The 26,344-nt window shown below is 60.6% G+C and overlaps 1 protein-coding gene across 2 annotated transcripts; it reads left to right on the top strand.

Annotated features, from left to right (window-relative positions):
* The first annotated feature begins 53 nt into the window (after positions 1–53).
* Positions 54–25,280, top strand: KCTD5 (potassium channel tetramerization domain containing 5). 2 transcript variants are annotated; one of them, XM_086691529.1, is made up of 7 exons: positions 54–344; positions 10,481–10,589; positions 12,290–12,381; positions 14,298–14,393; positions 17,321–17,446; positions 19,961–20,019; positions 23,550–25,280. In XM_086691529.1, exons 1-6 carry the CDS (start codon positions 93–95, stop codon positions 20,003–20,005), a joined length of 720 nt encoding a protein of 239 aa, XP_086547655.1. In that variant the 5' UTR covers positions 54–92; the 3' UTR covers positions 20,006–20,019; positions 23,550–25,280. The 2 variants fall into 2 exon arrangements, with proteins under 2 accessions (XP_086547655.1, XP_086547656.1); XM_086691530.1 differs by lacking the exon at positions 19,961–20,019 and having other exon boundaries at positions 55–344.
* Positions 25,281–26,344: the final 1,064 nt, after the last annotated feature.

The following is a 26,344-nucleotide window of genomic DNA, read 5'->3' as shown; positions in this document are numbered from 1 at the left end:
GGCGGACCCATGGGCGGGACAGAGTTCGGAGGACGGTATTAAAGACTGGACGCTTCCGGTAGACGGCAGCTGTGGCGGGGCTTGCTGGGATCATGGCGGAGAATCACTGCGAGCTGCTGCCGCCGGCCCCGGGCGGCCTCGGGGCGGGGCTGGGGGCTGGCCTGTGCCGCCGCTGCAGCGCGGGGCTCGGCGCCCTGGCCCAGCGCCCCGGCAGCGTGTCCAAGTGGGTCCGGCTCAACGTCGGCGGCACCTACTTCCTCACCACCCGGCAGACGCTGTGCCGGGACCCGAAGTCCTTCCTGTACCGTTTGTGCCAGGCCGACCCCGACCTGGACTCGGACAAGGTGAGGGCCGCGCGGGCCAGCCCTGGCAGCGGCCCGCCGCACACCCCCTGCCCGCGCTGAGGAGACGCGCCTCGGGTTTCGAGCCCCGCGCGCCCCTTGTCACCCGCCCGGCCCGAGGGTACCCGACCCCCCCGCCCTGGGCCGGGGGAGGAGAGGACGGCGCCCTGTCGCCCACCGCCCTCCGGGTTTCCCAGCCGGCCCACCTCGGGCGCCTCTCTCTCGCCTTCTCTTCGGCGGAGGTTTCCCAGACCCCGGACCGTGCCGTGGACCTACTTTCTTTCCCCCTCTGGGTTCTTTTGCCCCTGGTGTGTGAACTTCTCTTCTGTGTCTTCGTGTACTAACTGGCTCTGGAATCGAAGGACCCTGGCGTCTTCTAATCTTTTCTCATTCCAGACGCTCGACTTAACGTTGGCGTGGGGGGCGGGGGTGGGGGTGTTGACACGGGTGACCTGCCTTTCCCGGTGACTTGCATTTAGAGAGTTGGCGCTCCCTCGTTTACGGCCACAACGTGCACCCACTCAACACTGAGAAGGTGCCGCCCGTCGAATAATTTTTCACAGAAAATGTTGCTCGTGTTAAGGGGTGGCGAGGAGGGACTAGGTAGGAATTTTTTTGTTTTCCCGTCCGCTTTTCCCCTGCTCTTCCGAAAGGATAGGAGCTTCTAGGTTTGCAGCGTGCCTTTCGTCTCCGCAAGCGTTCGTACTCCTGTGCAGACGATACAGAAGCTATACTATCACCTCTGTAAGTCTTGTGTGGCCGAGGAAGAGCTTCTCAGGAGCTGTCTGGATTGAAACTCCGAAAAGGCCCTGTTGTAAGAATAATTGTTACCTGCGTTTACCCCAGGCAGCTCACATCCTTCTAACTTTGCTGGGTCTTTTCAGTTGAGCCTACATAATTGCACTTGGCTTTGTGCCTCGCCAGCTCAACGTTTGCCAGGCATAAGTCTTCCCAGAAGGACTCCGATCCCTTTTCAGGTTCAAGAAGGCTGACAGAGACCATCCTTGGTGTGGCATGACCTTACCATCAGGAAACGAGAGCTCCTGAGTTACCACCACACCACTTGTCGTTGGTAGAAATCAGGGTTGGAGTTGCTGGCAGTCTAGTCTCCCTTGTCACCACCCCCAGCGGTTTCCATTGCTTATTTGACCGAGCTCTCCACTCTCAGAGAATTGACCTCCCAGAAAATGACAGTCATCTCCAGGGTAGAAATAGCCTTTTGTTTGCTGTGATTTTCCTTTTATAGCGTGGGTGTATGTCTTACTGTGTTGTTTTTTTTTTTTTTTTTTTTTTTTTAAAACAGTGGGTCACAGTGGCCATTCACTTGCATTTCTACTCGAGAGTTCCTGTTTTGTGTATTGAATCAGATTTGAAATTGCTCTTGTCCACTGGTTTTTTTTCTTTTTCTTTTTCTTTTTCTTTTCTTTTCTTTTCTTTTCTTTTCTTTTCTTTTCTTTTCTTTTCTTTTCTTTTCTTTTTTGAGGCAAAGTCTCTCTATTCACTAATACAATTAAGACCCAATTAACGATAGCTTGCACAGTTAAGCCAACCCATCCCTTTATTTTGCTGTCTCAAAACTGCTTAAAAAATTATGCATGGCTGTAATAATCGTCCTTTGGGGGAGGTAATTAATGTAGCAGCATATATCCATGTTGCTTTCTGTCATCATCATCCACTTAACCACATCTCACTTCCAAATTGTAACACCGAAATTTAGAACATGAAGCGGCAGATTCAGATTTTGTCTCACAGAGGAGTTGTTAGCAAATAAGGGTTAGTTTTTGTCACGGATGATGGGAATTTGCCAGAAGGAGTGGTGTCAATTCACACCGGTCACGGTGGTAGAGTACCTTTACTTCAAAGAGAAGAAAATGTGTAAGATACTGGGTCCTCTCAGTTTTTCCCCTCTTGGTTCCGATGAAAGAATGCCTCCCGTATTTGCTCCCGGATGCTTAGACTCTGAGCGAGGATACAGAGGATGAGGGCGGAGGGGAAGGGTGTTTGGAGAAGTGGGATGCCAGTGATTCCATGATGAACGAGGAACAGGATGTTGATGCACGTGTCAAAGCCTCGAAGCCCTCAGCCGGTAGTTAAAACGAATGAAAACATACCTGGCAGATATCCCTAGGACTGGACGTCAGCACAGACCTGGTGGAAGATTCCAGCTGGGCGTCTGACTAGTGTTGATCGAGCTCCTGGGCTCCAGCAAGCTGGTGTGTGGCTAGGGGTTGGGTGGGGAGACTTGAAGGGCAGTTGTTCCAAGAAATGGGAGACCAGGAACCCATGGGTTTGGAGTTCACTGGGAGAGTGCCTGGAGCTTGGAAGCCGTGTGGGAGATGTGGACCAAGGGTGGACAGACAGGTTGTCTTCTGAAGATGTGGACAGACAGGTTGTTGGGGAGAGTGGGGGGCGGGGCTGCGACCGGTCCCCCTCCCCCCGAATCCATGTTCCCTGTCTCAGGACTGAGCCTGGGACCACCGCCCACCCTTTCGGAACTCCAGACCCTTACCCTCTTGTCTCATGTTCTGACTCTGGGCCCACTGCTGCCGTGCCGTTCTCTTTACGGACAGCCCAAGCACGAATTCTCACTTCCTCCTGGGGTTTCCTCCGGCGGGGCTGTGTCTGGGGTGTTCATTTCAGTATGTGCTCTGCTGTCCTGGGCCATCTCTCTCCCAGGCTCCTGTAAGGGGCAGGGCAGGCGTGATTCTTCTTCCCGGAAGTGCTTTGTAAATACTTGACGTGTGATTCATTTGGGTTAAGTCTCTTTGTATTCCGTGGTACCTGGCCCATTAGACATTGTTGAAAACAGGTTAGAGTTTGTTTAGAGCTGAATCAGCCCCTGTTTCAGTGTGGAGATGCTTTAGGAGTTAAAAGGGAAACAGGAAATACTGCTACTTGGTGGTTTGAAACCACTCAGATTAAGTAGGATTTGAGGTGGGTTCAGTGTCTGCTGCCGAGCCAGGCCCGGAGAAAACATGAGCTTTTGTCCTTTGACGGGGCCATTGTCCTGGCTCCGGGGTTGCAGATGCTGTGGCGTCAGATGGGTTTTGGAGGGGTGGGGCTTGTCACAGTGCTTCTGACGACATGTCGCTCGCAGTTCTTTGCCTGTGCTCACTCCGGGTAGACTCGGTGTTGGCAAGAGTTTCAGACAGAGTTTCGGTTGGAAATATAGTGGAAGGGATTTTACAGACAGGGTGAAGTGACGGGGGTGTGGGTGGAGGTACGAACTCTTAAGTCGCTTGGCAAGAGCAGTGGGGATTCCTCAGAGTGGAAAGAGCAGATTACGTTCCGTGTAACCAGCTCAGAGGCGAAAGGCTAACTCCCCAAATTTTTAAGACCATCCCGGGCACTGGTGACAGCTGTGTCGTCCTGAGGCCCTGAGTGGGTGTCCTGAGACTTGGGTACGTTGCATTTCACGCTTTGGTTGAGGATGTGGCTCTGAGCGTGTTCTTAGCCCCGACCGCGTGCCGTGGCTGGTCTGGGACCCGAGCGAGAGGGGCCCCCCTTGAGCTGGGAGCAGCCTCTCCCCTCCCCCAGGGGAGGTGCTTGCTGGTGGTGCCCACATTTCCTCTTCACAGGGCACCTGATCGGATGGCCCTCGGACCTGGACCGGCCCGTGAGCCCAGGCCGGAGAGCCCTGAGAAAGGACTTGCCTTGCCGGCACCTGAGGTTGTCCCCGCCGTCAGCCTACGAAGGGCAGCCCAGGCGGAAACGCTTGGCCCTCCGGAGCGCTTCCTCTTTCTGCACATGCAGCCTGTCGTTGCTCCTGCCTAGCAGGACGGTGACGAGTTTGCTTTAAAGCAGCGGTTAAAAAACTACCCTCCATCAGGTGTCTTGCCTGATTTTGCAAATCGAGTTTTATGGGAACGCCGAGGTGCCCGTTTGCGCGTCGTCTGTGGCTGCTCTCGGCTGTGAGTGGGCGCTCGCCGCTCCCTTCCAGGACGCTCCGGGCCAACAGTGTTTAAAGTCCATTAAAGGAGCTGCTGCGCACCAGGGGACGTTTGTACATGGTCAGGGTGCTCCACCCATGCTGCAGAGCATGTCGGTATGGAGCTAGGGAGACGGAGCGTCTTCTCTGGTGGCAGAGGTAGACTGGGGACTCGGGCCTGACTTTGACTTTGGACACACCGTAACCCGCTGTGTGGCCTTGGGGTAAGCTGGTGCACCTCTCTGAGCCCGAGTTGTGGAGGAGCCTTATGAGTTCAGGAGGAGGGTGTAGGTCACAGCACCTCCGCCCAGCGCCTGTGCGGGCTCCTTGCAGTAGACGGAGAGCACCGGTGGCAGTCTTAACTGTTCGCTTGGTTTTCAGAAAGAACTCTTTGCCCTCCCCTTCAGAACTTGTTTTGTTACTGCTTGTTTCTTGTGTATACTCTTGGAACCACCGCAAGCCTCGGCCGGCCTCCCAGGGCAGCGTGTGGGAGCCTGGCCCTCCTGCTGCCCCTGCTCCCCACCCCAGAGCTCCTGGCCGATCTTAGGACAGGCCCCAGAGGGCGGCTTCCCAGTTCCACCAGTGCCATGGGGGAGGGACACAGCTTCCTGGGCAGCTACTGAGTTTTCTTGCAAGAAATTTGAGGTCTTTGAGCCTGGAGAGCGCAGCTCCAGGGTTCAGGTACCATCCAACCCAATGAATGAAATGGGCTTGAGGCATCCAAGTGTGGGTGCGACACGAGTGTCTCTTCCCGTCGTCCACATTCCGGTGGGTTCTCGTTTCCTTGGCAGCTGGGCTTCCAGGATCTTTGCAAGTCAGGGTTGGGTGGCAGCAGTCCTGGAGCGGATGAGCTGGACCAGCTCCAGCGCATAGGCGGAGGTAGGAGTTGTGAAACAGGCAAGGGAGAGGCAGGCAGCGCGGTGCACCAGGTGGTCGTCGCTTGAGGCAGCGGAGGGGCCACGGGCCTGCCCTTCGGTCCCAGCAGGAACGAAGGGCATCCTCTGACCCGGGTCTGCCAGCAGGGCCGAGTGTAGGCAGAGGGCAGAGGCCACCTTGGAGGCAGCAGGGCGGTGGCTGTCGGAGCAGCGGGCTCGGCGTGAGCCTCCGGCAAGGCGCCCTGGCTGCAGTGTGCTGCCTGCGGGCCCGGCGTAGCCGACACCCAGGGGCCTGGGGACCAGCCTGGAGGCGGCCACGCCTCCGAGTCAGTGGAGGGGGCACTGTGGTCGGGGACCCTGGGTCCTTCCTGTGTGGTGCTTCTGCCACAGGGAGTCATGGTGCCCGCCTGTTCCCGTCGCTCGTTGATTTTCTCATGCCAGCAGATTTATAGTGAACACACGCATGCCCACCACCAAAGTAAGTAACGTGGCATCTGTGGAGGGTTTGCGTGCAGGTGTTCTGCAACTGGCATGTCTCTAAGGAGGGGTGCACCTGACAGAAGTGTTGTAGCAGCTGGGACCTGGACGGTTGGCCCACGGGCTGGCAGGTCCGGTCACGGGATCTTGCCCAGGACGGTCCCCTTGCCCCAGCGTGACCGGCACCCGCCTCTGCGTGCACGGTGGATGCAGCGTCTGCTCCCAGGGGGTCCCGGCCCTGCCGACCTGAACCGGTCACGGTGAAGCATCCCCATGTACCCTGGGGTCTGGCGGGACCCACGTGGGTGGGCCCTTCACACGAACGCTCGGGTTTGCTGCTTGGCGAGCTCTTGTGAGTCGTGTATGTCATCCTAAATTCCAAGTTGAATTGACATGTGGCCATCTGGGACATCCTGGGGGGAGGGCCCTGCGAGTCGAGTGCAGTTTGAGGTCTGAGGACGTTGGTGGCCATGGGCAGTGCTGAGGGTCGGAATGACCCAGGACCCTGACACTCGTGCCCTGTCTCTGTCCAGAGTCCTGCGTTTCCTATGTTCCCCTGACGTGCGCAAGGGTGTGTCAGCTCTCAGGGTACACAGGGCATCTCGGGGCTCGTGCAGGGAGCGCTAAATCAGAACCAGCTGGCACTCCTGGGCATGGGGCGGGGGTGGGGGTGGTTGTGAATTCCAGTGCCTCACACATGTGTCTGGTGCCTCCATTTCATCGTTCGTAATCGGGGACGTCTAAGGCCTCTTTGGGATCAAGACTTTGACAAACTATAGAAAACAAAACAGAAGAGGGCAGGGGTTGAAGGTTTTACGTACGAGTTTGAAATAGTCACTTAAAATGGATAACTTAAGGGACGCCTGGGTGGCGCAGTCGGTTGGGCGTCCGACTTCAGCCAGGTCACGATCTCGCGGTCCGTGAGTTCGAGCCCCGCGTCGGGCTCTGGGCTGATGGCTCAGAGCCTGGAGCCTGTTTCCGATTCTGTGTCTCCCTCTCTCTCTGCCCCTCGCCCGTTCATGCTCTGTCTCTCTCTGTCCCAAAAATAAATAAACGTTGAAAAAAAAAAAATTAAAAAAAAAAATGGATAACTTAAGAGTAAAACCTAAGTATTTCTAATAAGGTTCATCGCAGAGGTTTGTGCTCAGAGGAAGGATTCTGTGCTTTTGCATTTAGATTTCAACTGGGAAATTTGACAGAATTGATCTTGGTTTAGCTCAGGACACCCCGCCCTCTTCAGGTCTTGGTGGTTGTGCATTCTCTCCTGCACCCAAGTGGTGGTGACGCTGTTTCCCAGGGTGTTGATGGAGGTTGTGAAGGTGACTGAAGGTGCTCCCCAAAGAGCGCTCACATGTCAACAGAATCATTCTCCATTTATTGTCGTTGATTTTTTTTTTTTTTTTTTTTTTTTTTTTTAGCGTTATGTTTGAGAGAGACAGAGTGCGAGGGGGCAGGGGCAGAGAGAGAGAGGGAGACACAGAATGGGAAGCAGGCTCCAGGCTCCGAGCTGTCAGCAACAGAGCCCGACACGGGGCTGGAACTCACCAACCACGAGATCGTGACCGGAGCCAAAGTTGGACGCTCAACCTTCTGAGCCACCCAGGCGCTCCAAATCATTCTCCATTTAGAATCTTGTGTGAGAGCCTGACACCCCTGGCCCTCGCTCCTCATTGCCATTTTCAGGACCATGTGGTTGTGTCAATGGAGTGACCCCTGAGGGGTGAGCGGCCCCCGCTTTGTCCACGGTGCTTTGCTGGGCAGCGCATTCGATCCTGCCCTGAACCTGAGAGCCAGGTTTTGCTTCTGGGCGCAGAGTGGGCAGGGAGAACCTCAGGTTAGGGGGCTGTTTATTGGGTGGCCCGCTGTGTTTCCGGCCCCTTCGGAGCATTGATTCCTATCCAGCAATGTGAGCTAAGGGTGGCTGGTGGGCCCCGAAAGGAGTGGACGGGGTGGGCGGGGCTCCCGGGTGGTTTCAAAGCAGGATCGGCCTCCCTGCCTCCCTGCTGAGGGACTGCAGGTTGGGTGTCTCCTGGGAGAGCACGTGATGTGGGCTTGGCCCTACCTTTGGTCGCTCGCTGGCTCCTCTCCGGGAAATGACTGTGAGCACGGGGCTCATGGCCAGGACCTGATGATCTCTGTGGCCCGGCAGCCTCTCCGTGTGGGGCCAACGGTCTAGCAGCCTAAGCTCAGGGAGGCAGGGTTCCAGCTTCCCATGGAGACGCTGGGCTCAGCCTCGGAGGGGGGGCCCACTGGGAGTGGCACCCAGCCGACCTGCGCACCAGCGAGCCGCCCGCTCCGGGTGCGCGGCCTGAAAGCCTGAGGGGTGTTGGCGCTCAGTACCGTTCAGGAGCCAAGGCCAGCTTCCCCCGTTTTAAGCCTTTAAGGTACATGTATATTTTTAAAGCCAGCACTAAGCAAGTAGGTCAGACGCTAATTCACTGAGAAGTGGGGAAGGTCAGCAGAGGGAAATGATTTGTCAAGAAGCAGTCTTAATTCTGGCTCTTTTATAAAAAACACAAACCTCACCACTCTACAAATGTAGCACACGCTCATTATATAAACGGAGGGCAGGACAGAAAGAGGAGACGGGGGACCCGCGAGTCTCGCCAGCAGCCGGCGTTGACGTCTTGCTCTAGTTCCCTGCTGCCTGTCGTAAGTGTGACCAGACCCGGGTCCTGCCCGCGCCCGCGCCGCTCCCGCACTTGGCGTTGTGGGTGTCGCCAAGACGCTTCTCCCTGGGCTTTTGCTTAAGCAGCCTGAGACTTCTCTTCTGAATTGGGGTGTCTTGTTTTGTTCTGTTTCCGTGTTCTGTACTTTCCTTTATCGCTGCCACAGGATGGAGGCCCCAGGGCCGCATTCCCAGCACGAGCCCATGAGGTGCTGAGGCCCCTCGCCCCTGTGTCAGCGTGCCGGCCGCAGTGTCCAGGGTCCGTCCACCTGTCCACGGCCCAACCACACTCACCAGCTCTGGAGCGTGCTGCTCACGCTCGGCTGCTCAGACGCGGGGTTTTTACAGAGGAGGTCCTGCCTGTGAGCGTGAGAGTCAGTCTGATCATCTGGGCAGTAGCCCAAGATCAAGGCCCCGGGGATTTTTGGGGTCTCGGTGTAGGGCCCCCCACACTTCCTGTGGAAATTGAAACCTCCCAATGAGCCCAGGTAAGAGCCCCACGTCCTGTCGCTGCTGCCCGCCCTACTGCCCTCGGAGTCCCTCCGACGGAGATGAACCCCCAGGAAGAAACTGGTCTGGAGAGCCCTGGTGGGACTCCGTGGGGGAAAGTGCTTAAGTGCCACCCTTCAGCTGCGGGGCCGGACAGGCTGGCCTCTCGCTGGTGGGGGTGGCACGTCCGGGCGTCAGGTTACCCGGGGCCCAGCCTGCCACACAAGGTCACTTGTTCTTTAGCGTGTTGGGGTCCCGTCAGTGAACCCGCTGTTCTGGGTCCAGGCGGGCTCCCCCCGAGGCAGGCTCGGGAGGAGGGCTCTGTGCTTGCCTCCGGGCCGGGCGTGCGGGAGTCCGTGTGGAGGCAGCCGAGGGGCCAGCCTGCCCACCCTTCCTGTGGGGGAAGCACAGTGTGATGCCGGTCCTCGAGCCCACAGTCTGGCCCCACTGAGGCCTGGGCCCCGTGTGATAGGGACGTTCCCTGGGGTGCCCTGTCCCCAGCCAACCACCTGCCAGCTGTCTGTCGAGGTAGCAGCGAGCCGATGAATCATTCCTGAGCTTGGTGATGTGCACACGTCACGTGCTGGACTCTTTTCCACCTGAAGGTGGGGGTGGGGACGAGTCCCCCTTGATTTCGTGTTGTGGCAGCACTGTCTCTTTCTTTCTAGACCTTGGGTCCTTGGGCCTTGCGTGGAGAAGAGTAGGGGTCCAGAGAGACAGGAGGCAGGGGTCCTGGGACAGTGTCTGACAGGTGCTTCTTAGATGGGGGTGGGGGCGTGGGGGTGGAGCACGAGGATGGACCCGGGAGGTCTGCGTGCAAGCGGTGACCCGTCCTGGCCGGAGTTTGGGCGGAGGGCCCGGGTCCTGCCGCTGAGCTGCAAGGCTCCGGGCCGCAGCGTCCCCACACCCGGGGTGCCGTCACTCCCCCGCAGACGGCTGTGGCTCGCTTTCACAGGCAGTACCCCCCACGCCTCTTATTCTGAGTGGGCCTCTGTGGGCTCTACTCCGTGGAGGTGTCCTTCGGAACTTCCCCCGCCCCCGTGCCAGGTCGGCGTGTCTGCGGACCTGTCCGGGCTGTGGTTGAAGCTTGCCGGCAGCTGGGCAGAGGGCCCTAACCCTCAAGAGGGGCCCCGGGCATCCCCCGGGAGGAGCCAGGGCCCACCTAGAGGAGGGAAGCACCTTCTGACGGTCTGTTGTGAAGGCCTCACAGACTCCGCAACTGCCGCACGGGGCGAGGCTCCTTTGTCAGCGATCCCTGGGAGGCTCTGGGACCACCTTGCAGCGGAAGCCAGGCTTGTGCGCGCAGTCACTCTTCCGCCTGCCTCTGACCCCCCTCCCCGAGGTGAGGAGGCCGTGGGCACTCGCCCCGGAGGAGAGTGTTGGGACAGCTTTAAGACGGGAAGAGGCAGAGCAGCTCCTCCGCTGTGTGTGTGGCGCTGCGGTTGCCTTGCCGCCTGAATACGGCGAGGTGATTCTGCTACCAACAGAGCTTCACTTGGCCCAGACCTGGAGTGGAGACAGACCTGGGTGCGAGGCTGCAGGTGGCCAGAGGTGCGCGGAGCCTCAACACGGTGTGCTTGTGGCTTAAGGGGCGCACGCAGACCCCACGCCCCCGCAACCCTGGGCGTGCCTCCTGGCCTGGGGTCATTCGTGGGGACGCTTGCTTTCTTGTGCGGGACTCAAGATGCTTTGTTCTTTGCAGGATGAAACCGGTGCCTATTTAATCGACAGAGACCCCACCTACTTTGGGCCCGTGCTAAACTACCTGAGACACGGCAAGCTGGTCATTAACAAAGACCTCGCAGAGGAGGGTGAGTTGGGGACAGGGGCCTGGTGGGCAGGAGGACCTTAGGAAGACCTAAGATACAGACCCCTCTGAGCCTGAGCTGCCCTGTGAAGCACAGGCCCCGTGTGCTGGGCCCCGAGCACCCCCATCCCCGCAGAAATCCCGGGTGCCTGCGTCCCCTCGCTGGCTCCTGGCGGCCTCACAGATGTGCCCCGTGGGGCAGCAGGCGTGTGTCTCCGAGAGATGGGGCCGGCTCGCTGCCTCTCCCCCTGTCTTCCTCCGGAAGCGGAGACTTCGTGGCCTGCTACAGTTGAGGGGCCGGGTCGCCCCCCCCCCCACCGTGGGCGGCTCCAGGGGCCTGGTTAGCGATGTGGCTGGGGCTGGGGCTCCTCCCCCCGGACGCCACTAGTTCTCACCGCTGCTTTGGCTCCGGCGGTCACAGACACGCCCGCCGTGGGAGCCCTGGGGACTCCTCGGTCTGGGTGCGCTCTCCTTCCAGGGCAGCACTGCGCCCTCGGCTCCGACTCCTGTCTGTGCTCGACGTTCCGTGCGGTCGCAGCAAGTAGAGATGCCGGGAGCGGCCGTTCGCGCGGCTTAAAATGTCACGAGGGCCCCGCGAGGTCCAGGGCGCTCTGGCTCCGGCTGAGACCGAGGTCCCGTGACGAGCGCCCACACCGGACTGGGCTGCTGCTTCCACCCTCGCCGCTTCCGGGTCGTTTCTTTTCCGGGCCTCCAGACCCGGGTCGGCGTCTTCTCTTGAAGTGACCCTCGTGGACGTGCACTCGTGTCGGTGGCAGTGCCTCCCCTTTGTGCTCTGCTCGTGGAGCTCTACAATTGCAGACGAAACTTCCCTGCACGGGCTGTTTCTGAGGGGGCTGCAGACAAGCGGCTGCCGCCCGTCTGCTCCTGCGAGCACAGCACACGTAGGGTCCCTGTGCGGGAAGGGGCCGCCTGCCCTTCAGGCCGTGAAGCCCCCCACCCCCCCCACCCCCCCCCCCCTCCCACACACAGGCCTGAGGGGCCGGTTGCAGCCTCCCTGAGGGCAGCCCTGAGGAAAGATGGCGCCCACCCCCTCCTCCACCCTGTCCGTGTTGCCTAGAGACCTGGTTGGGCCTGAGCGGAGTCCACGGCTCTGAGCTCCTAGTGCTGCCAGTGCAGGGACACGTTGTACAGAGTGAGGTCTGGCCGGGACAGATCTTCTGGAATGCCCGTGAGCGATCTTGAAGCCGGGCCTTCTCGGTTTGCTCCTTAGAATTTTCCTGGAGCTTGAGGGATGCCTGGGTGGCTGGGAGCCACCCTCTCAACCAGCCACAGTCTTCCAGTTTAATGGGGAAACTGAGGTACCAACTGACTCAGCCCTGTACGGAGCCACTCGGCCGGGCCCGGGCCACACATTCAGGGCAGTAGATGGCCCCCGGGCTGTGGGGGCAAGAGAGAGTGCCACCCCGGTGTGCCCAGTGCAAGGCTTGGAATAGGTGCAGGTGTGACTGTGCACCCAGCAGCCCACCCGGAGTGACGCGTGCTAGGAGTAGGGTCAGTAAGCGCACCCTCTGCCCTTGATCCTGGGGAGCCCCGCCGAGGGCAGCAGTGTCTGCAGGAAGCCCAAGGGACCGGGCTGAGGAGCTGCCAGTGGCCGGGCCAGGTGGGCTGTGGTTCCACGGCAGGACAGGGGTGAAACATTTATTCTTGGGTCTGGTGAAAACTAGGCATTTTTCTCCATTCCAGGAGTGTTAGAGGAAGCGGAATTTTACAACATCACCTCACTAATAAAACTTGTAAAGGACAAAATTAGAGAACGAGACAGCAAAACATCCCAGGTAAGACCAGTGGCTACTCTGCCCGCAGCTTCCAAGGCCTGACACATAGGCACCGCTCGCACCCCGCCCTTCTTGCCGACCGGGGGCAGCCTCTGCGCGAGGCCCCAGGATCGGCGCTGTCCTGTCTCGGTGGTCTTTCTCCACGATCATCCTAGCACCTCATTGCTTGCTCTCTAGCTGCCTCCTATGGTGCTGCTGGCTGGCACTGTGGCCTGCACTCTGGGCACATGTGTCCAGTCCTGCCCAGCCTACCCTCAGGGAGCCCCACTCCAGGGGGAGGGGATAGACTTTGCCACAGAGGGTGTGGAGTGGGTGTGTGGACATCTTAGGGCATTGTAGGCAGGGACGCAGCAAGTGCAAATGGCCTGTGGCAGGCGTGTGCTCAGCCCACTGAGAGGGCTAGTGTGGCCAGAGGGAAAGCAAGCAGGGAGCTGGCAGTGAGTTCAGGGGTAGACGGTGGAGGTGGGGTTCCTACAGGACAATGTAGGTTCCACAAAGACTTGGCTTTTATGGGGAGAGAAGGGCTCAGTCAGCACTCCGTGTGCCCGCCTGGTGGTGCAGATCCCCTCGTGGGACCCATACGCACTTGGCCAGTCAGCAGTGCCGGAGCCGGTCCAGCCACTCTGCCGCCCATTAGGCCAGAGTTTGAAGCGGGCTGCGTCCGGCATCTTGCGCAGAGGGAGGCGTCGAAGGGTCTGAGGCATTAGTTTGCTGTCGTGTCAGCTCCGCGCTGGCTGGCAGAGTGAGCAGCTCCTGTGGGCCGGGCGGGGTGGGGGTGGGGGGGGGCTTGGACCTGGAAGTGGGAGCGCCTGCAGAGCTGCCTCAGTTATCTAGAGGCTCCGCCCGCATGAAACCCTTCCGCTCCCCTCCCCCAGCGGGCTCTCCCACCGGGCGATGCAGGCCCCTGGCTAGAGTGCTTGGCCCTCGTCAGACTCTTGTTGAAGACCTGGCCGCTCAGAGTGGCTGGTCCTAGGCCCACAGCGTCCCCAGTCCTTCCTCCTGTGGGAGCCTCTCGGGTGCCCTGACAGTCGGGAAGGATCCGAGGAGGGGGCAGGACACAGTCACAGGCTCCCTGGTCATCTCCGGCCACTGGCCACTGCCTTCCCCTCCATCCAGCTGTATGACACAGTCTGGCCCGGCACCTGGCCGCCTCTGTGTCCCCCTCTGCGGGGGGTGGGGGGACGCGGTAGAGGAGCCTCTCCTCACAAGGCCTGGGGCCATGTGACCGCTGTTGCCTCAACGTCCCTGTGCTCACCTCCGGGTCACATCCCCCGCTGTGCTCCCTCTTTCTGTTGGGACCGCCGCCTCCTGCCCGAGGAGCAGGTCCAGAAGGACAGGCTGCTGGCGGGCGAGTCCCCGAGGTACTCTCAGCACCCGAGACCGAGCCTCGGCCACGGCTCAGTGCAGGTCGCGGGTGGGTGCGTCGGCTGGTGGGCCCGGTTTTCTGAAGCCGCTTCACTGAGGGAGGAGGGAGGGCTCAGGGCTGAGCGCCCTGAGCGTCTCACAGCTTTTTCTGGCAGCGGAGCCCGAGGCTGGTCCTGCGAGGCTCCCCGGGCCTCCCTGCCGGGCCTTCCCAGCTGCCTGCACTCGCACATGGTGTCCTCCTATGTCCACGTCCCGCCAAGGGTGCTCTTGGGATTTCAGGAACGTGACTCACTGTATTTTGCAGTTTAGAAATAGAAATACTTGGGGAGGCGGATGAGGAAGTGGAAAACGGCAGCTGTCTGGCTCGTTGGTTTTGCTCTGGCGGATGCATTCGGGGTTGCTTTGCGCCCGACAGCCTGAGCCCGAGAGCTGGAGGACGCAAGCAGCAGTCTCTCCTGGGTCCCCTGCTGGGCCGTCCCCAGAATTGGCGCACGGGGCAGGGCTGCCGGAGGGCGCGCGGCCCGACTCGTCTGCGGCTCTGGTTCCCCCAGGTGCCGGTGAAGCACGTGTACCGCGTGCTCCAGTGTCAGGAAGAGGAGCTCACGCAGATGGTGTCCACGATGTCTGATGGCTGGAAGTTCGAGCAGGTGAGCCCCTCCCCACCGCGCCCCTGCCAGGCTGGGTTGCCGCCAGCCTGCCGCGGAACCTTTAATTACAAAGGCTCCACCCGGGTCCTCGGGCTGCTGACCCTGAGGGCCAGTCATGAGGCGTCCGTGGCCTGTGGTTCGCCGTCCCCACGTGTCCTCCGACACCTCACGGGCTGCAGCCTGCGCCCTGTCCTGATTGGACTGGTGTCTGGGGGCGGGGGGGGCTATTCCCGGAGCCCCACCCCCACCCCGACACAGAGACCTCCATCCCCGCTCCCCTCCTCCTTTGCGGGGGGCCGTTCTCTGTGTCTCCATCTGGCGTCTCCCTGCGTGTGTGGGATTGACAGCCACAGCCTCGGTGTATGTTGGCCTGGCCCCACCCTCTTGTCCCCTCGCATCCCCTCCCCTGAGGGCCGACCAGATGGTGGCTTGGGCCCCTGTGTGCTACGGCTGGCACAGATGCCCTTCCCGGTGGGGCTGCCCTGCAGCCCCCCTGAGGATGCGGGTGTTCCTTCCTTCTTGGTGCTCCGGCTCCCGTCCCGTGTAGCCGCAGCCCCGGCGCGGCCTCGGGGCATGTCCCGGGTGCCCTCACGTTCCTGTCCCTCGGGCAGGTCTGGGCTGAGGTTGGGACTTGTGACCCCGCCTGGCCCCCAGCCCCCCGTAGCAACTGCCCCGCTCACCAGGCTCCTCTCTGGCCTCTGGAAGATTCCTCCGTCAGTAGCTTCTGTCGGGCGTGGGTTCTGGCCACAGTGCGCAGTCCTGCCCAGAGAGAGGGTGGGAAATGACAGCGTCACCCGGCCTCCCCTCTGATTAAGGCCACATCTTTTCTGTGGGTCTTTAGAAACAACGGATCATGTTGTAGAGCGCCCTTAAATGTCACTAGGACAGGTGCGGCGTTTGCATCGTCCCTCCAACCTGGGGCCAGCTCTCCGGCCTGGCAGCGCAGCAGGGTGAGTGGTTGGTCCCTGCGGCCACCAGGGCTGCTCTCTGTCCCTGACGATGTTGGAACTAGGCCTGCCCTGCCCCATGCTGGGGGTCCAGGTGGCTTCTGACCTCGTTAAACTCATGCCAGAGACCTTGCAGGGACAGGAGTCCCCACTGGCCCTGGTGTCCTCCTTCACGTGCAGCCTAGACGAGGGCTGGAGAGATGGGGCTGCAGTCGCTGGACCGGGTCACCCTCCCCTGGAGCCCAGTGCACAGCTCTCCTGCACGGGCTTCTGTCTTCGTCATCATGGCCAGTCTGAGGACTCTGTCCTTAGCCCCTCTGGGCGGGTCTCTACTGCATCACACAGGCCAGCTGCCTCTCTTCCCTTTGAATCTTTAAGAAGAAATTTTTTTAATGTTTTATTTATTTTTAAGAGAGAGACAGAGCGTGAGTGGGGGAAGGGCAGAGAGAGAGACACAGAATCCGAAGCAGGCTCCAGGCTCTGAGCTGTCAGCACAGAGCCTGACGTGGGGCTGGAACCCACAGACCGAGAGACCATGACCTGAGCTGAAGTCACACACTCAGCCGACTCAGCCACCCAGGCGCCCCTCTTCCCCTTGAACCTTAACCTGCTTTGCCCACTTTGTGCCTGGAGCGTGTCCTCCTCCCATTTCTTGCCTACAAAACTCCAGAACCGGTCATGTTCGATGAGAAATGCTCTACTCAGAAGCAGGAGCGGGAAACACTGGGGGAGAAGTAGGGCGAGAGCCCCGACCCCTGAGGGGTCCTGCCACCACGCCTGGGTCACCAGTGATCGGCCATGAGGCCAGAACAAGGATCTGAGGGAGGTTCAGAAGAGGCTGGCGTGCCTCGTGAGAACGTGCAGACCGTTGTCAGGGGCCACACGCCTGCAGCTCAGTCTGCACCCAGGGCCGTGTACCCCCAAGGTTCGCGGGCGGTAGGACACCTCTCCCCACGCTGGTGAGCCTAGAACAGACTTCGGAGCGGCAGGGAGCCCGTGCAGCCTGCTCTGCCCTTGTCTGGCCACGAAGGCTGTATGCTTGCCGCGTGGCCTTGCCCGCTGCCCCCGCCGTGTCCTCGTCCCCCCACAGTGCTGCTCGTAGTGCCCCTGCCTTTGAAAACCTCACCATGGTGTCAGGCTTTCTTTGGACTCCTTTTGCGTTTAAAAGCGCATGAGCCTGTGGTGGCTCTGGGCTAAGCTGGGGCGGGCGGGTCGGCCAGTCGGGGGGCACCCGCACCAGCCGAGCCTGAGGTGTGTGGAGGCCACAGCATGCCGGCGAGCACCCCTGAGCTGACCCTTCCACCTGCCTTCCCTCCCCACACTACTGTGCCCCCTCCTCGGTTAACGGCCCTGGTGGGAGGGGGCCCGGTGGCCGCAGCAACGTGTGTGTGATGAGCCACACACACGGCTCTGAGCCAGCCGCCGCTGCCCCCTCGTGACCTCCCAACACAGGCTCCCTCTCCTGGGGGCCCCACCGGAAACCTGACGGAGCCGGATGTCCCAGCAGGGATGGGCACGCGTGGTGTGTTGTGGGACGGCGTGTGTGCACGCATGTGCTGTGTGGATGTTGTGGGACTGCGTTTTCCGTGAGTTCGTTAGAAACCTCTCGTCCAAGACCTGTCCCTTAACCTCCCGAGTGCCGGCTGTCTTCAGCGTGGGTGTGGGTGCCAGGCCAGGGTCTCCCTGCCGGTGGGGGAGGGGTGGGCGCTGGGCCGGGGTTCCCCTGCTGGTGGTGGAAGGGAAGGGGTGGGCGCTGGGCCGAGGTCTCCTGCTGGTGGGGGAAGGGGAGGGGTGGGCCCTGCGCCAGGGTCTCCTGCTGTTGAGGGAGGGGTGGGTGCTGGTCTGGAGTCTCCCTGCTGGCGGGGGAAGGGGACGGGTGGGCGCTGGGCCGAGGTCTCCCTGCTGGCGGTGGGGGGGACGGGGAGGGGCAGGTGTGTGTGCAGTGCTCCAACCCCATCACGCTGCTCTCCTCTGTCCCAGCTGGTCAGCATCGGCTCTTCCTACAACTACGGGAGCGAGGACCAGGCTGAATTCCTATGCGTGGTCTCCAAGGAACTGCACAACTCCCCGTACGGCACGACCAGTGAGCCCAGCGAGAAGGCCAAGGTGGGTGACTGCGGGCTGGCAGGCTCCGGACACAGCCGTGGACACTGTAGCTCCCTGCCCGCGGAGGGGCTTGTGGCCACGGAGGCTGCCCTTTGCAGAGCTGAGCTCGTCTCCTTAGGGCCTTGTCGTTTCTCACGGTTCGTATCGCGCTCCCGGCCACACAGGCTGCTGGGAGGCTTGTGCACCTCATGCTTGTCGTTTGCAGTCCCGTAGTTCTCGCCTCGTGTCAGAAGCAGAGTTCTGGAAGGAAGGACACGTAGGCCCTGTGGGTCACAGGTGGTGGAATGAGGGGTCTCTGAACACAGGCTCCCCCTTGGGTCGAGCCCCTGTGGACTCTGTGGCCCATGCCGTCTGCCAACACATCTTCTAACGGGCAGAGTTGCTTCTGGAAGTCTGCCTTTTAAGTGATGCCGTTGTAGGTTGTTTTCCCGAGGACTTGGGACGTCCAGGCTGGAGGGTGCCCCCCTGTCCCCGCCTCAAGTGGCACCTGCCTTAACCACATCCATCCTGGTCTCGGGGGCCGCGTTTGGCTGGCGAAAGCAGCAGACTACCGGGAGTGTCGCCTTGCTCGGCCCCTTGTAAACTGTCACCGGCTCCCTGACAGGCACTGGCTCTTCTGCCTGCCAAAGAGGCCAATGCGGCCAGGGTATAAATGCCTGGACGACTGTGCTGTGGGTTTGTTTGCATGGTAGCCTCATGGCCCGGAGCCGCGGCTGGCCTTGTCCAGAGGTGGCAGGTTCTAGTGGCCTCTCCTCTGGGCTCCCTCCTGGGGTCACTGACTCCAGATGCTTCCGTTCTTGGCAAAGTCCGGTACTGGCCAAGGCTGGCACCACCTGGCGGGACTCCTGGGCCTGCATCCAGCCTGGGGGGTGGGCGGCCACGGTTGGGGGCCGGGCTGGGGCGGCACCCCTGGTGAGCACAGGAAAGGGCCGCAGCCAGGATGACTTTAAACCGGGGACTCCCCAGGCTTCCTCAGATTCATGGCCTGGGTGGCCTCTGGCCGGATCGCCACCAGCCCAGAACTGCCCCGTGACCCTTTCAGGGGCCTCCGTGGAGGTGTGGGCCCAGGAACAGACAGCAGAGTGTCCCCCAGCATGTTAGCTTTCCCAAAGTGGCCATCTCCGTGGGGCTCGAGGCAGCTTGGTCATCACAGCATGAAGTTCTGTGTCTTCACGACGGGGTGACTGTCTGGGACACAGGGCGTCCAGAGGGGGGGGCTCCTGTCCACGGCCCGGACTCAGCACGTAGCTCGTGTGCAGGATCCAGGGCAGCCTCTGGGTCAGGGAGCGTCCCCGCGGCACTGGGCCTGGGACGAGCCTCCCGTGGAGTCTGGGGTGGAAGGTGGCCCCAGCCTCATAAGGAGGCGGAGTTCTTGTGTAAGTTGTTCATTTTTAGAAGGTTTTATTTCTGAACTTGAAACGTTTTCGTGGCCGAGCTTCACCAGGGCAGCCGCCCGAGCTCATTTCCCTCGGGCGGGGCTTCAGCTGCAGAAAGCTGCGTCTGTGCTGTGAGGAAGCTCCAGGCGTGACCCCAAATCCCTTTGCTTTTGAAAACGTGGCCCTATTTTTCTCTCCAAAAATACCTCACTCTGAAGTGTTGCAGCCAGGGTGACTTCTAAACGGGGGCAGTGGCGGGAGCTCCCCAGGAGGCGGGACCATGGTTGGGGCCTCCAGAAAGTCGTGGAAAACCACTGGGGCCGGGCTGGGGGACAGCCTGGTGGCAGCGGTGCTGCGCGTCCTGAGGATGGGAGTCAGGCGGGGGCTTAGTGAGGGCAGCAGTCCACACGAGGGTGGAGACCGCAGGTTCAAGGGCTTCCCGGACCCCTCTGCCAATCTGACATTTGCTGGAAGGACTTGCGGAACTCTCCGGCGGCAGGGATGCGTGGGGACGGGGGCGGTGGCTGAGGCCAGGAGGCCTGGTGGACACGGAGCTGCCTCGTGTAGTCTGTGGACTCAGGACCCGTGGTAGCATGTGGCGCACTGCCCGCCAGCGATGCCCCCCACCTCTGTGTCCAGAGGTTTTACTGGTCTCGGTGAACTGGACGAGGTCAACTGATGATTGATCAGTGACCGATCTCCCACTTGCCTGATCACAGTCTTCAGCCACCGGGCCCACTGACCCTTCCATTGTCACGTTCTTAGACCGTCATGTCTTCTCTGGAGCCAGCAGCATAGCCCAGACCTCGATTGGGCACGGTTCAGTTCTTCACTGAAAAGAGGGAAGGAAGACTCTGGAACTTGGGGAGTGCCAGGCCCAGGGAAAATGGCCATGTGTTTGTTTTTCTCCATGGCCCGTCTGGGCCTGTGGGTTCGGGGCCCAGGACCACCCCCGACGTGGGGCAGGTCCGTGTGTGCGTCACCACATGGCACCATGGGAGCTCCTGAACCCAAGTGCCGCCGCCCTGGGTGGACGCGGCCTCTCTGGGTGGGTTTCCCCCAGCTGCCCCCCGACCTCACCCTGCACTGACGGTGCCCTCTCTTCTTCTCCCTTGCCGCATGCCGCGTGCCGAGCCAGAGCGACGACGAGGAGACGGGTCCCGATGGGGATGACTCAGATTAAGTGTAAATGTCATGGTGAGCTCTGTCACCCTTGAAACTGACCACTCACCGTAGTTTCCTTGACCCCAACCCTTCCTCCGCTGCATTTTTCCCATACCTGTAGTTGACAGAGAACCTTCCACGCTTGACGCTGACTGTAGATCTCCAGTGGAGCCAGCCTGTCTGTTTCCTTTAAGACATCTGCATGGGTAGCCCTGGAACCTGGGCTGGGGTCTCTGAGAGCCCTGTGTGTCAGGCTTGACAGGACCTCCTCGCTGTGGGGGTCAGCGGGCCAAGGACATGGGCCTGCCCCCTCCTGGGGACTGGCAAGCACCCAGACCCTGGCTCCCCGCTCCTGTCACTCTGCCGTGGTTTCAGGGCCACAGAGACAGGGCTGTGCCTTAGCGGGTGGACCTCAGTCCCCATGCCAAAGCCCACAGCGCCTCTCACCCTGAACTTCACACAAGGGATGCTGAGAGAGGGGAGTCTCTGAGGACTTTCTTTCCGTTTGTCCTATGATGAGGGGCTCCGCTAATGCTCCCTCGGCCCACAGCTGCTCCCCACGTCCCTGTGTTTCCTGGCCTCTTCCCTTGCCCAGCTCTAGAATCCAGCTGTGTTGACCACCAGCAGGGGCCACCTGCTCTGTGCCCTCATCTTGAGCACAGGAAGTCACCTAGAGAGGGCAGGTTGCTGGTGGGCGAGCCAGGTGTCATCCAAGGAGCTCCCCTGCTCCCTCCAGGGCCCCCATTCTCGGGCCAAGCCATACAGGTCGGGGCTCCTCAGCCTCTGTCTGACCCGGGAAGAGCTCGGCAAAGGCGTGCAGCCAGCCGAGCACTAAAAGGTTGGCCGTCGGGCCGTGAGAACTCTGGACTGGGGATTGCAAACTCAGAGCGGCATTTCCATCTTTAGTTATGTTCTCGATGATCGTATAAGTATACAACATCCTCGGTGTTGCCTCTCGACCCTCCCGTCTTTGAATATTTGTTATTTGGTTCTTTAAGGAAAGTTTGCAAGCCCTGGTCTGGGCCAGCGACCTGCAGTGCAAGTCTGCTGTGTATCTTCAAGCTCACCAGTAGCCACGGTGGGAAAGTCCAAAGAAAGGCAAATTTGTGCTCATACTGTGAATTCAGTACGTCCAGAACCTCAGAAATCGTGGAGATACTTAATTTCCTCCTCGAAGTCTCTGAGACCACATGCGTAGTTTGTGTTAGTGGCCCCCTGTTCGGAGCTGCCGCGCCTGGGGCTCAGCAGCCACATGGGCCGTGGGCTCCTGGATCGGCCTGGCCGGATGCCGAGCTGTGCTATGAGCCTGGCCGGGCGCTGGGGGAGCATGGGGGAGCCTGCCTGCCGGCCAGGCGCTGGCTGCACCCACCTCCTCCGGGAGGTCAGTCTTCTCTCAGCCCCTGCCCCCCGCGGTTCATCTTGCTCCTCCCCGGGGAGCTGCCCTAGGGGCCTGGGCTTGGCCCGCCGAAGCAGCGTCAGCCTGCCTGGGCCCGTCCGCCGGGGACTTGAGGGACACAGCTGGTGTCCGTGGGAGGCGGCCGCTGGGTGGCCTGGCCTGTGACTGTCACAGGTCCTGGGAGGGGTTTTCTATCCTTGTTAGGAGGCGGTAGTTGGGCCTCACTCTGGTGGGGCAGCCCCTCCTGTGTTGTCACCTTGCTCTGGGCCACGTTGCGGTCGCATAGGCTTCCTCCTTTCCGCTGTGATCTCAGATGCTCCTCTCCTCTGCTGGGCTCCCTCAAGGTGAGCAGCAGCTCTGTTTCATGGGCTCCCACCGATTCTGGCTTGCCCTGCAAACAGCAAAGATGCTGGGGCTGGGGCTGGGGCTGGGACCAGCGTCTTGAGAACAGAAGGGACCTGCAAGGGCTGAGTGGGTGTGTACGATCATCCCGGTCACCTCCTTGGGCCGTGTCCCTCAGACAGGGTCCATCTGGGCTGAGGAGGGATGTTCAATCTGGGGTGCTGTTCCCCCATCACAGCAGAAGGTGCACCGTACAGGAAGAAAAGCGGGGTCCCGGGTGGTGGGCACAGTGGGCCGGAGAGCACCAGAGCGTGCCTCCTGGGTGTTCGGAGCCCTCAGAGACGTGCTGGGCACGGGTCCAGGGACCAGTAGGGGCATGTAAGGCACCAGGGCACAGGCTGGAGTGACCCTCAAGAATTTGGGACTCCTGAGTGATTCTGGACAAGTGACAGAGAGTGACTGGTACCCCCGTTCCTGTGGCCACACTGCTCTGGGCAGCCACCCTGGCCTGTGAGCAGGTGGTTGGGGGCTGGTGGGGCCTCCCTGGAGACTCCGTGGCCAGAGCAGCTGTGTGGACCTGGTGCCAGCAGGCTGGCCCCTCCCGGGGCACAGTCCACCTTGTGCCTGGGTCCAGGGTTCAGAAACAAGGTGTCCTCAGAGCCATATCTCACTAAACTCCGGAATTCAAGCAGAAGATGCCTCCAGGAGGCCAGCTCTCACACTGCCGACAGTGTGGGCCATCTCCGGTGCCCACCTTGGCTGGGTTGGGCCAGGCCGGGACTCAGGACGTTTCTCGTGGTTATCTGGTGTTTAGCCATACCGTACATATTGATCGAAACCACAAGGTCTGCCAGCTCTGAAGCCCCCACCTGGGGACACAGGGTAGTCCCTTCCCCAACCTGGTCTGCGTGGGGTTCGGCGCCGCAGGTGTTTGCCAGGACTCAGGCCTGTCCCCAGGTAGCTCCAGGCCTTGAGAAGCTCCCAGCCTGGTTTGGGGGTGGGAAGCACAGATGCCGGGGCTGAGGGAGGGTGGGGGCCTTGCTCTGTCCCTGAGATGCCGAGGAGGAGTGACAGACACAGGGACGGGCATCGTGGCCGAGGAGCGTTGGGCTCTGCGGGGCTGCGGCAAGGAGGGGTTGGCACCCTTGAGGTGTCCGGTCCAGTCACAGGGAGGCCAGCACACCGTGAAGCACAATGTCAGCCCTGCTGGGCAGCGTGCAGGGTGAACTGGTGGGTTTGGGGGTGATGGGGTAGTCCTGGGGGCTCAGGCTTCCGGGCTTTGTGATTAGTGCAGGGTTGAGGGGACACCGAGGGGACTTGGTTTGTGATGGGACACGGAAAAAGAAAGAGGAGCAGGCTGTTGGGGGACCGACGGTACCTGGTCATACACGGGTCTGCAGCCCAGGACTTAGCCAGGCTGGACACTCAGGACTTGGTGCCTGTCCCACAAGCCCTGGCGCCCTCGGGGGGGAAGAGCAGGGGTGGCTCTCAGAGGACCTCTGGGCCCTTGATAAGGAGCCACTGGTGTGGGAGGTGGGGGCACATATGTCTGCCGTGGGCCAGGATGGAGAGCCGGAGGGCCCCTGGCAGAGGGCCAGAGGTGCGTGAGACGGCCCCCTCAGTGGGGTCTCCCGGCCCTTCTCTGCCCCTGACCTTCGTGCTGGCCTCTTTGGCCCCCTGGGGCCCCCCGGGCGTGGACTGGGGCTCTTGGGCCCTGCTTCTGGTGCAGGGCGCCTCTCTTTGGGGCCTCGTGGCTCCCAGCTGGCCGCAGGCCGAAGCCCTGTCCGGCGCCTGAGTCCTTATTCTCTGTGTTTGGCGTTTTCAGATTTTGCAAGAACGGGGTTCGAGGATGTGAGAAGCATAGTGTTGACAGCTGAAGAAACATTTTATCTTTTCCCAAGATGCAACGATCTGCCATGTCGAGGAAGCTTGGCCGTGAGAAGAAACCTGCTTTTGACAATTTCTCTAGAGATCTGGGTGTGGATCCTTTTTTGCCTCTGAGGTGGGTGGTGAGAGACGGGACCAGCTGTCTGAGGCCCGGCATCCCCACTCGGAGGAGGCGTGCTGGCCAGGTGGGTGTCCCCACGGGGCCCCCACTCGGTATCCCGTGTGCCGCATGGGCCCAAGGCAGGATGCTTCCAGCCAGCCTAATCACCGAAGAGCATTTAAAGGACAGCGTTCTTGGTGCTACATAAACAGTCTATAATGGAGCCTGGGCCTTGCTGGTAGGAAGCGGCTGCAGCGCCATGGCCCGGGTTCTGGGTGCCCGCTGGCACCCACGTGCGCACCAGGCCCTGGTCCTCGGGTCGGGGAGTCTGCTCTGCCTCCCAGGCGGGAGCGGTTGGCAGTGTCTCGCAGCCCCAGCGGCTCCTGGGAGAGGCGGCCTCCGCGTGTTCACTACTTTCCGGGCCTCGGCCGTGGGCCCGGGCCTCCTTCAGAGCCAGGCTCCCCCGGCCTGACCCTGCCTGGAACAGTCGAGGCTTCTCCATTTGTATTTTCCAGGCAAGAGAACTTTGCACCCCTTCTTCCCCAGCGTGGATGGACAACCTAGCGTTTTTACTTTTTAGAAATGCCTGAAAGTGTTGCTGCGTTTTGGACCGATCTGTTAAGTCACTCAAAGGGAGGCAGAAGTCCGTCTCGTGCGGCCCACCCTCAGGCTTGTGGGGAGCCGTTGCCCGTCAGTGCCTTTGTCTCGCCTGGGATGGAGGCCGGGGCGGGAGGCCTGTCCACCTGGCTTCCGGAGCGGAAACTCCGGGTCACGCCGAAAATTGGATGTTTACAGTGCATCACAAATCTCTCTTGCCGGCTCTCTCATTTTCTTTGTCTAACTATGCAGTTCTCTGGTGTTTCTGGGGTGTTTGAGACTTCACACGACCTGCACGGGCTCTGCCCACACGACCTGACATCGGAGCCACTAGAATCCCTATAGGAACCGCTGCTCGCATGCTCTGAGGACAGGCCTTCCTTAGCTGGCCGTGGGGGCTGTCCACGTGCGGGGGGCCTGGCTCGGACGTGCAGCTCTCGCCTTCCTTGCTAGGATCGCTGTGCGCACTGACCGCTGCTGGGTGGGGCGGAGGCTCTGACATGCTTCGTTTCCAATGCTTCTGGAGGCTTCTCGCCTGTGCCCTCTTCTCCTTTGCCAATGACCTGATTAACCTACTTCTCCAGCACCCAGGACTTACCTCCTCCTTTTTGTAAGGTCTGTTGTATGTTGTTGACTGTTGGCTTCAACCGTTCATAGCAACCTTTCTATAGGGCACATTTAGGTCCTCGTGACCCGCCCTCCCGGTGAGCCCCAGGGAGGGGGGCAGCCCCTTAGTGGCCTACGGGTGTACCTGTGGGGCCCTGCTGGCCACTTAGCGTCGTTTGATTTGTGACCTTGACATAATAGATAGGCTTGTTGTTTTTTAATTTAAAGATATTAAGACTTAATTCACTAAAATTTATTCTAAGGGGATATTTATACTTTTATACTTTTTTAGGTATCCGTATTTTATCAGCTTACAGCCTAAGTTTCCCCTGAAAATAGCGAATAAAGTTGTGTATTTATGAATGAGCAGAACAACTGTTAGTGTCTTAAAATGTGTGGAAAAGCAGCTGCTGCAGAAACGCTGCCCTGGGCTTGTGGTGACCTGGACGCAGTCAGTGGCCAGGGCGGAGCCACCCGTGTATTGGCTGCCTGGCGAGGGCCTGGCAAGGGCCCGGCGAGGACCAAGGCACAGCAGAGCAGCACGTGCCCATCTCCCACCTCCACCAGGCCAGCCCCGGCCGCCTCCCCTACCTCTTGCTGGCATCATGCCCCCATCCCCGGGGAGAGGAGATCATCTTCGAGTGGCATTTTTAAGGCACTGATGCCTCGCGGCGTTGAGTGTGTTCACCTGTCTCGTCTCTCACCCTGGCCAGAGGCACCAGCTGTGTGGAAATTTCTCCGCATCCAGGGGCACATCCCGCCAGCATGCAGCCTCTCTGGCTCCCCCTGGTGGCCTCGGGCTGCCCTCCACACTTGGGGGAAATTCCCACCCCCTGTGCTGCAGCGCCGCCCCCCCCCCCCCCGAGGTTGGGAGGGATGCCTTTGATCCCAAAATACTGGAGCATCTGGCTGCCCAAACCCCCAGCCGAGTCCGAGTGTCCATGCTGCTTCCAGGCATGCTGCTGGCCTGGGGCCAGGGGTCCCCGGGGTCCTGGGGTTTGTCTTGCCAGCCCAGGCTGGGGAATGGGACCTGCTTGCCCGGGTGGCGGGGGTGCTGAATTCTCAGGTGCTCAGTGCACATCTGGGAGCGCGTGGGGCAGGACTCCAGATTCTGCCTCTGTGAGTTTGCTTTCTGCACAGACTGAACTTGACATCTTCCGGCTCTGGGGATAACAGAGAACCTGAATGTGTCTTCAGGTCCCTCTGCCAAGGTCTTGCGTCGTCCCCATCAAAGCCCCGAGCTTGTCTCCTGTCCAGGCGAAGGACTGGAAACCGCCGATCATGAGGCTGAGGGCCCTGACGCGGTCCACTGGGCAGGCAGGCAGGAAGCTCTGCCTTGAGAGCCTGGTGCCGTAGGCACAGCACGCCCGCCGTCAGGGGTGTGGGGAGGGCAAGGGCACAGCTTTCTGGGCAGCCAGCCCTGTAGCTCC

Source organism: Puma concolor, chromosome E3 (assembly GCF_028749965.1).
Source record: "Puma concolor isolate L17-30 chromosome E3, mPumCon1.1.hap2, whole genome shotgun sequence".
Taxonomy (NCBI): domain Eukaryota; kingdom Metazoa; phylum Chordata; class Mammalia; order Carnivora; family Felidae; genus Puma; species Puma concolor.
Note: the sequence above shows the minus strand (reverse complement) of the source record. Positions and strands in the feature narration are given on the sequence as shown.